Consider the following 9946-nt stretch of genomic DNA (forward strand, 5'->3'; position numbering starts at 1 on the left):
AAAATTATATTGATTTGGTATGAGCTAATCACTAATTATCATCTTAATTGAGGGGTACTGTGTGGATTTTATCCCTTAATTATAGAGAGCTTTTGGTTTGTAAGGATTTGCCAAGTGGGTCATCTTTCATATGCTCCGTGTGGACAATGTCATGTGACATGATTTTTTAGTGGTGTAAAAGGGATTGATAACTCTTTTTGAGAGGTTAAAAATAATAAAGAAAAAAAATATTGAAAAACAAAATGATTAAAGCATTAGAGATGATGATTCCATATTTAACAAGAGATATTATAATTAAAACACCAATTTAATTGCTGATATTGTCTCGATCCAATTAGCAATCAAATGCACATGGATCGAAAAATAGAATTTTTAAAATTTATGATTGTTTGAATCTTTAAGAAATATTTTACTAAGTAAATAAACCCTAATAATCATCTACCCATGTCGTGCATAATCCATCTTGAACTTATCTAAGAATGGATAATCACCGTTAACATGTATTACTAAGTTTTATCACTTGGTCAAATAATTAAATAATAGAATCAATTGCTAGAATAAATAGATGCAATGATAACAAAAATCATCCTGCTCTTCGACTTCATCGCCCTCTCTAATGGAAGGATTAGTTAAGAGTCATTGTAGATTCACATGAATGTAAAAATAAAATAAGGTATATTAAAATAATAGAAACTTGGGAATAACTGTAAAACGAAATGATCTTTCTTTAATTTTTAATCATTTCGTACAAAACCTCTCTCTGATTACACAAAAATAAAGTAAAAGAAAATAAAACCTAATATTAATCTAAAATTCTTTCCCAAAATAAGTATATTGAAATAAAGGGTTTGGGCCCCTTTAAATAGAATAAATTAGGGTTTACGTGTTCTCAAAAATTCTTAACCCTAATTACACAACTTCTAACAAGATGACCAAGTCAGCACCACTTAAGCGTATAATTCCACGAGAATCCAACGTTGCTATCTTATTGGGGCTTCTGCTTTCTAATTTTAGTCTAGAACAATGTCTTGATCTCTAGAGTATTTTCCACCTACTAACTAATTTTGATTCTTCCATCATGATTTCGAGAATATTTGGACCTAAAATTAATTAACAAATTAGTTCCATTAGGCCCACAATTTAATTGAAATTAAATAAACTAATTATTATTTATGCCTAAGCAATAAATTAAGTTAAAATGAGGAATTGGTTAGATAAACTATGCTAAGGTCTTGCATAATTAAATCTTAAAATTGCATTTTTAGGCCTTGATCACACATCTAAATCTAGATTTTACTAGTCCAGAGTAAAAATAAAGTTCAAGCCACTTTCGTAGGCTTACTCGACTGCATTTAACAAATGTAGCAAATCCTTAAACCCCTAGGTTATCCCTGGTGGACGAGGTTGACTCGTGAGGGCTTGGAGAGAATATACCCAAAAAATTCAAAACAACTTTGAAGTAAAATGATCAAAATCTAAACTTATATTAAAAAGCACATGTTAATTGTGATTTATCAGTCTTTTAGATGTAATACTGGTATAGATACCAAACTCTTATTTTTCTATGAAAAAACTTAAACTTATATTAACTTTTAAGAAATGGTATTTTTAACTTAGAAACTTAAGAGATTTGATTTCCTAGAGTGAGTACCAACCTTCTGTCTAATCAGGAATAATTGCATTAACTTGGGGTTTAATTCTAAATTTAGCATCCTGTCTGGAATTGTGAAAAGTGTGGATATTCACTTTAATACTTCTAAAGGGCTTTATCTGTAATATTCCATTGTATTCATGTTTTTATACTTGACGACTTTCTCTTTACTGAAATTCTAAACTCTAAATGTTTTTCTTTTTTCTCGAATTTTTTGAATCTTTCTTTTTTGTTTCAAGGGATTTTTTTTCTTTTTCTTTTCTTCTCCTTCTTTTTCGCACTTTTAAAGTAAAGCATGCAACCCTTTTTAAGGTACCCAATCTAATTCAATGGTTGTTGTTCAAGACATATTCAATCCAATTTTATTTTTCTTCTAATCAACCAACCAAATGAATCAGGAAGTATAAATTTATCATACTCGATTTTTTCTAATCAACCCTTTCTAAGGTACCCAATCTAATTCAATGATTGTTGTCCAAGGCGTATTCATTCCAATTTTATTTTTCTTCTAATCAACCAACCAAATGTATCAAAAAGTCAAAGTTCATCAAACCTCATTTTTTATAATATTCTAGGTGAATAGAAAATAAAAGTTCACTGCATTCAACTTAAACTCACAGTGATCTTATTAGAAGTAACTTAAAACTTACGATAACTTTGCTCTAATATTTGCTTTAAATCAATTAAAACAATTGATGGGTACATATACCTTTTTCCCACAAATTTGACAAGTGATGGTGGGTCAAAAGTCGCCATTAGAAGTATTTTGTGAGAATCAACTTTACTTTTGAAAGAAGATTGAGGAGAAGATCCAAGAATACCTTTGAAACTGTTGGTGGTTTGATTGTAGATTGGTTGGAATCCATTAGTGGTTTGGTCGTAAATTGGTTGGAATTGGTCACCATGACCACCATGGCCATAAAACAAACTACCTCAGCTGCTACGAAAAGAGCCATGCTGTAGACACCCCATTTTTGCACTCGCCTGATTAATCAATTCGTCAACCCGATCGCAACGGTTCCCGATGATGGATGTTTATTCCAATGCTTTATTTTGTTACCAGATATATTTCAGAAATCCGGATGAGGTATTTCGAATTGACAAAATCTTAGAAACCACGCTACGCTAGAAAAATACGACCCCAAAAACATAGAAATCATCATCTTGCAGACCAAAAAGAAGCTTCACGGTAAAAATCACTAAAAATGACCAAATTACCAGAATACCCCTAACATCAAAACAACCCTAGAGCCTACGTTACGATTAGAAAAACCCTTTCGAACACATAAAACAACAAATCGAAACCAAATAAATTATTTCACCAATTTTAACAGAATTCGACAAAATTACGAAAATGCCCCTCATAAAGCTCATGACCATTTCACACCAAAAATTTCATAAATGACACAAACTAATATTTCCATTGAATTTCTTACGAAAAATCGATTCTAAAACATCCTAGAACATTAAAAATCGACTTAAAACGTGAAAAGTCTAAAATAACATTACAACTCTACCTAAAATAATTTTAATTAAAATACAATTCTACATAAAACAATTCTAACTAAAATACAATTCTAACTAAAAGAATTATAATCAAACACTAATTCTATCTAAATCAACCCTTAAAAAAATCTATAAATAGAGGTCCTCACACCCTATTTTCGGATCAAGTCATAAACCCTAAGAGAAATAGGTCCAAAAGCCCCCCTAGCCTCCCACAAACCTTAGTTTTGGAGCCCCAACTCCTTACCTAACATCCATACCTCAACTTTAGCTCAAAAAACACCCAAAAACCCTTTCAAAATACCTTCAAATCCATAAGAAAACTCACAAATCTAAGAAGAAGATACCTCAACTTGGAGATCAGAAATCAAATCCGGTGACGGGCGAATAGCAAGGGAATACATACGTAGATACTCTTCGTTAGTGCTGAGGGAATCGTTGTAATCGGCAAGGTAACTTTCTTTTATATTTTTTTATTATAATTATTTGTTATTTTTAGTTTATTTTGCAATGTAACCGATTTTTGGGAAGAAGTAGAGACCGGTACTTGTTGGGCGGGGGTTGGTGCCTAACACCTTCCAACCCCGTAACGTGATCCCCGAACCCGTATTTTCTTTCGTAGATTAGTTGTCTTTGTGTTTAGAGTCAGTGACCGGTTCCTAGACCGTAATAACTAGGTGGCGACTCCCAAACTTCAAGGGTTAAAAGCGGATCCGCGCACCCCGCGGATCGAGGGCGCTTTCAGTGGCGACTCCGCTGGGGACTATTGAGAATCAGACTTGAAAAGCCCCAAGTATCGGAACATTGCCAATGACCTAGTTTTTATTTATTTATTTATTTATTATTTATTTATTTATATTTGTTAGTTAATTTCTTTTTATTGTTTGTTTATCAGTTTTTTTTACTTATTATTCTTGTTGGTCCGATCATTAATCATTCGGTTCTACTTGGAGTACCTTGATCCAACATATTGTTTTCTATGGTTTAATCAAGGGCATTCGGAATGATCCTAAATAATGTGAGATTTCAAAGGGATGGTTTTATTGAAGATGGGATGGTGGTGGTTGGACAATAAATTTTTATTTTTATTTTTATTTTTTTATTTTTTTATTTTTTTTATTTTTTTTAAGAAACGCGTGAAGATTTTTTTAGGTGGGTGCGATCTATTTTTCAACAATATTTTTTTATTTATTAAAAAAAAAAAAAAAGAAATTTATGTTCTGTGGGCGTGTGATAGCAAATAAAAAATAGTAATAAAAAAAAAGGGAATTTTGGGGTGTGTTAATGACAGGAAGGCATGTGGGTTTTAAATTGATTTTTCATAAAATGTGCGTCATTAGTAAGAAACTGTTTTTAACCATTAAACCCTTAATGTTTTAACTCAATGGGTTGGGTGTTTTTAGTAAAAAGCTATTTCTTCTTGTTTTACCCTTAATATCCCATTTTTTACCATCTTCTTCATCGTCTCCAACAAGAGACTCATTTCAAATCTAGTTTTTACCATCTTCTCCATCGTTCCAACAGAGAGACGTAGTTTAAACCAGGTTTTTACCATCTTCTTCATCGTCTCCAACAGAGAGACTCATTTCAAATCTGATTTTTACCATCTTCTCCATCGTATCCAACAGAGAGACGTAGTTTAAATCTGGTTTTTACCATCTTCTTTATCGTCTCCAACAGAGAGACTCATTTCAAATCTGGTTTTTACCATGGAGAGACTTGTAGATGCACGAAATGGCTCTACACTTTCCTTCTCTTTAAGCTCGGGGGGACCTGCAAAACAGCCCACTCCGACGATCAAGTTAGCCAAATTGATCAGTGTAATGTGCTTAGAGAAGAAGAATTCGACCCCTCTTTTACTCATAATCTTCTTCCTTATATAGGTGTTCGACTTGTTCGTTTTCTGTGCCACCCCTTGAGGTGACTTGGGGTAGTTAGCTTACTCCCTGACATGTCAGCTGCTGGAGTTGTTGCAACTGCCCCATCACTTCTGGGAAAGTCAGATTTGGTCTGACATGACGTGGGTGGTTAGAACTGGCTGTCTATTGCAGGCTTATCTGTCAGACCTGTCATACCGACCTACGAGCTGATGGCACAGCTCCGAGATTGGAATACATGCATTCGTCGGAGTTAATAAACCGAGCAAGAGTCTTTGTCCGACCTCAAAATCATTATCCTTGGCCCTTTATCCGAGCCGCGTGTCGGTGCTCAAGAATTTCCCCCCACAATACCCCCTCCCGAGGGCTCGGGCAGCATGATCGAGTACTCGGGAATATTAATAATGAAAACTGACACGTGGGTGCCTCTTATTGGGTCTTAGCTAAGATTAATGGTATCTTTATGGCGAATCGTTACTTAGCCTTTTCACTTTTCGAGGGCGGCGGTCGGTTGGGCTATTATCGCAGTTCGCGCCCTGTCTGTTGGTTTAAACGGCGCAATTATTGCGTGGTGTACACGTGGCGCCCGGGGAATGGCTCGATTCGCGTGCAATGGGGCGAACGGTCATATCGGGTTTCTCAGCGTTATTTAATACCCTATCATAACCCATCTGAGAAACCCTGTCCGTTGATCCTAAGTGCATATCTCGAGGTTCTCCTTATCTATAAATATCCCATTTACCTCTTGTTTTCATTTTCACTTTCACTTTTCCTGCTGTTACTCTGCCCGTTTGCCTCCTCGCGCGCTCCCTGTCTTTGCCAGTGCCTCCGCCGCGCCTTCGCCGTGCCATCCAGTCATCAGCTACTCTGTAACCAGCTCCCTTCGAAGAGGAAATTGAAGAAAAGGTAACAGAGTCAAGGCCACCCCTCTCCTCTAGTTTTTCCTTTCATTCCTCTGTCACCCCACCCTCATGGCCAAGGGGAAATCTTATTCCCCTGCCTGTCCTCCATTGGAGGTGGTTAGGGGCACCTTTGGTGTCCCTGCCAGTGTGGGCCTGTCCTATGTGGACGAGGCCACGCAGCTCAGGGAAGGCCCTCCAGGTACCACGGTGGTATACTGGGGGCAATTTAGAGCAGGCCTCCGAGTCCCTTTGAGTAGGCTGACTCGGGAGGTTCTAAATTTTTACCGGAGGGCACCTGGGCAGATGAGCGGAAATTTCTTCCGACTTATTAGTGCCTTCGAGCACATGAACAATAGGCTGGAGGACGGCCTCCAGCTAGGGCTCTGGGATATCAGGGCCCAATTCGTTCTGAAGAAGTGCCCGAATAGGCCGGGCTTCTTCTATCTATCGAAGAGGAGAGGGAAGCCTTCCTTGGTCGAGTTACCTGACTCGGACAAGGAGTGGTTTTTATTCCCCATTCAGTTGTCTGGTCAGTGGGAGTACGCCCAAGATGACGAGCTTCCCTCCCTGGCCTATTCCTTCTTCAACACCCATGGTGAGTGCTACTAAATGTTTCTCCTCTTGTTCTCCTTTATTCTCTTGCCTAGAGACTAACTATGCGTCGTCCGACCTATGCAGGCCCGGCCAAAGACAAGTTTCCGGGAGACTCCGTGGTGATCACCCACCTCTTCTCCAACCCCGACTTGTACAATCAAGTTACGGCCTTCCTACCTCCGTCAATCCGCCCAGCAGAAATGGCACTACAATCTAAGCGTCCCCCACCAGTCCTCGCCTCCGACTCTGAGGAGGAGGAAGTTGCTGTGGTTCCCCCAGCAATACCAACTGTAACTCCCGGGGTAAGACATGCCGATCCCGAGGAGGAAGAAGAGGAAGACCATCAACCTCTTCTAAAGAGGTTGAGGAGGGGGCCCCGTCCTCCAGCCCCGGTGCTCCAACTGCCCCCTCCTCAAGTTCTAGAGGAGACCTGCCATCCAGCCGAGCCATCGCAGGCGTCCTCGGCTGGATCGGTGCAGAGGGGGGTCGTGCCTCCTACCCCCTGGGTAGTTCAACCCTCGGTCAGGGGCAGGCCGGTGTCGGACAAAGATTCAGCCTTGTCCGACCCGGCCATAGCACGGGCGATCTTCGATGCTTCCGCGCTACCGCGGGACGTGGAGAAAGTCCGCAAGAGTTTTGCCGGTGATTCGGCAAAATTCTCGAACGAAGCGTTCCGAGCTTTGGCGGTGGTGAGCTTTTATCCTAGCCTTTTATTTTCCTTGGTTCGAATCCTATTTCCGGTTTGTCCCTCCATCTAAACTCTTTTCTTCTCCTTATCAGGTGCAACACGCCGTGGCCAAGCTCGTGGAATCCCGCGACGCTTCCGTGGACAGCCTTAGGTCCACGGAAGGTCGCCTCCTTCAGCTACAGGCTGAAAAGGATGCGGCTGCGGCCAATTCCCAGAAACTCCAATCAAGCTTGGATAGCGCACTATCCGAGTTGGAGCAGAATAAAGACAAGCTAGCTCTGGCGGAGGGGAAGATTTCTTCCCTAGAAGAACTGGTGAAGGCGAAGGAGGTAGAGCAGGAGAGAGCACTCCAAGATCAGCTCAACTCCCTCCAAGCCCAGCTGGATTCTTCAGAGGAGGCCTGGGAGACGGCTTATAATAAGCTGAAGGCGAAGCTAAGGAAAGCCGAGGCCGCTGCAAAGAGGCCGGAGGTGACCCCGGAAGCCATACCAACTGCTGCTCCCGAGCCAATTCCTGAAGCCCCAGTTGCGCCAGTGGACATCCAAGCCCCCGAAGATGCCGTGGTAGCGATTGTAGCGGACGAATAGTTTTTTTGTTTTTGTTGGCACAATCTTGTAACTGTGTGTAATTCCGACATATATATATATATATATATATATATATATATTTTTCGTTGACTCTTGTGCTTCCCTTTTTGCTTTCTCTTCTTTCTTTCCTTTTTCTGTTATGTTAAGGCATGCTGCTTAAAAAGAAGACAAACGAAATAACTTAGTATACTTAAGTCCTTAGGTTCGATCATAAGATTTTTCCATGGATTTGATGCTAGCAAAGAACCGGAGCTCCGATTCCGAACTAGACTCCATAGTTTATCTTGGCTCCCGTATAGGAGCTAAAGCTTTTCCTTCAAACCGACTCCCCAGTTGGGCTCGGCTCCTACTGAGGGGCCGAGGCTTTTCCTTAGACCAACTCCCCAGTTGGGCTTGGTCCCCGTGGTGGGACCAAGGCTTTCCTCCGAACCAACTCCTCAATTGGGCTCGGCTCCTATGGAGGGGCCGAGGCTTTTCCTTAGACCAACTCCCCAGTTGGGCTTGGTCCCCGTGGTGGGACCAAGGCTTTCCTCCGAACCAACTCCTCAGTTGGGCTCGGCTCCTATGGAGGGGCCGAGGCTTTTCCTTAGACCAACTCCCCAGTTGGGCTTGGTCCCCGTGGTGGGACCAAGGCTTTCCTCCGAACCAACTCCTCAGTTGGGCTCGGCTCCTATGGGGGGCCGAGGCTTTTCCTTAGACCAACTCCCCAGTTGGGCTTGGTCCCCGTGGTGGGACCAAGGCTTTCCTCCGAACCAACTCCTCAGTTGGGCTCGGCTCCTATGGAGGGGCCGAGGCTTTTCCTTGTCCAACTCCTCAGTTGGGCTTGGTCCCCGTGGTTGGACCAAGGCTTCCCCTTCCGACCAACTCCTCAGTTGGGCTCGGCTCCTATGGGGGGGCCGAGGCTTTTCCTTAGACCAACTCCCCAGTTGGGCTTGGTCCCCGTGGTGGGACCAAGGCTTTCCTCCGAACCAACTCCTCAGTTGGGCTCGGCTCCTATGGAGGGGCCGAGGCTTTTCCTTGTCCAACTCCTCAGTTGGGCTTGGTCCCCGTGGTTGGACCAAGGCTTCCCCTTCCGACCAACTCCTCAGTTGGGCTCGGCTCCTATGGAGGGGCCGAGGCTTTTCCTTAGACCAACTCCCCAGTTGGGCTTGGTCCCCGTGTTGGGACCAAGGCTTCCCCTTCCGACCAACTCCTCAGTTGGGCTCGGCTCCAATGGTGGGGCCGAGGCTTTTCCTTGTCCAACTCCTCAGTTGGGCTTGGTCCCCGTGGTGGGACCAAGGCTTCTCTTTGAACAGCAGGCATAGGCGCACGATGTAGGCGTAAGATGGTTTTATTGATAATATTTTTTTAAATTGAATACATTCCATGGTGATTGAATCTCCTCACCGGTCGGAGTCTCCAAGTAGTAAGCGCCGCTTTCCCCGACTTTTCGCACAATATACGGTCCTTCCCAGTTGCAACCGAGCTTCCCACTATTAATTTCCTTGGTATTAGAAAATACCTTTCGTAACACCATATCCCCGACTTTGAACTCCCTGCAACGTACCTTCCGGTCATAAGATCTCTTCAACACCTGTTGGTACCGTGCCAACCTCTCTATGACCCTTTCCCGCGTCTCATCCAACCAGTCCAAATTCCGAGCCACCATTTCGTCGTTGAATTCTGTCTCGGCCACCAGCGTCCTTGTTGTAGGAATCTGTATCTCGGTGGGAATGACAGCTTCTGTTCCATAGGCTAGTGCGAACGGAGTGAAACCTGTCGCCCTTCTTGCCGTGGTCCGGTATGCCCATAAGACGCTGTGTAGCTCGTCTACCCATCTTCCCTTGTGTTCCTCCAGCTTTTTCTTCAAGTTCGCGAGGATTGTCTTGTTTGATGCTTCGGCTTGGCCATTTCCCTGTGGATATCTTGGCGACGATTGCAGAGAACGGATTCCGTATTCCTTGAAGTACGATTGCACGCGGTTGCCCTTAAACTGAGTTCCATTATCAGAGATCAACGCATAGGGGATCCCGAATCGCGTTATGATGTGCTCCCATGTGAATTTGATAACTTCTTCCTCCCGAATCCGTGTAAGGGGAACAGCTTCCACCCATTTAGTAAAATAATCCGTGGCTACTAGGATGAATAGCTTGCCCCCCTTT

The 9946-nt window shown here is 42.5% G+C and overlaps 1 protein-coding gene across 1 annotated transcript; it reads left to right on the forward strand.

Moving 5' to 3' along the window:
- The first annotated feature begins 5713 nt into the window (after positions 1–5713).
- LOC147404646 (uncharacterized) lies at positions 5714–7805 on the forward strand. The gene is made up of 3 exons (XM_086437875.1): positions 5714–6531; positions 6615–7219; positions 7311–7805. The coding sequence occupies exons 1-3, from the start codon at positions 6006–6008 to the stop codon at positions 7803–7805; spliced, it is 1626 nt and encodes a 541-aa protein (XP_086294001.1). The 5' UTR covers positions 5714–6005.
- The last annotated feature ends 2141 nt before the right edge of the window (positions 7806–9946 follow it).

Source organism: Akebia trifoliata, chromosome 4, assembly GCF_017979445.1.
Source record: "Akebia trifoliata isolate Shusen 1 chromosome 4, ASM1797944v1, whole genome shotgun sequence".
Taxonomy (NCBI): Eukaryota; Viridiplantae; Streptophyta; class Magnoliopsida; order Ranunculales; family Lardizabalaceae; genus Akebia; species Akebia trifoliata.

Excerpts from the sequence above, each read along its gene's own strand:
- LOC147404646 (XM_086437875.1), top strand. The coding sequence starts at position 6,006 with ATGGCCAAGGGGAAATCTTATTCCCCTGCCTGTCCTCCATTGGAGGTG. Across the intron at positions 6,532-6,614 it reads TTCCTTCTTCAACACCCATG|GCCCGGCCAAAGACAAGTTT; the intron begins GTGAGTGCTACT and ends CGACCTATGCAG. Across the intron at positions 7,220-7,310 it reads CGTTCCGAGCTTTGGCGGTG|GTGCAACACGCCGTGGCCAA; the intron begins GTGAGCTTTTAT and ends TCTCCTTATCAG.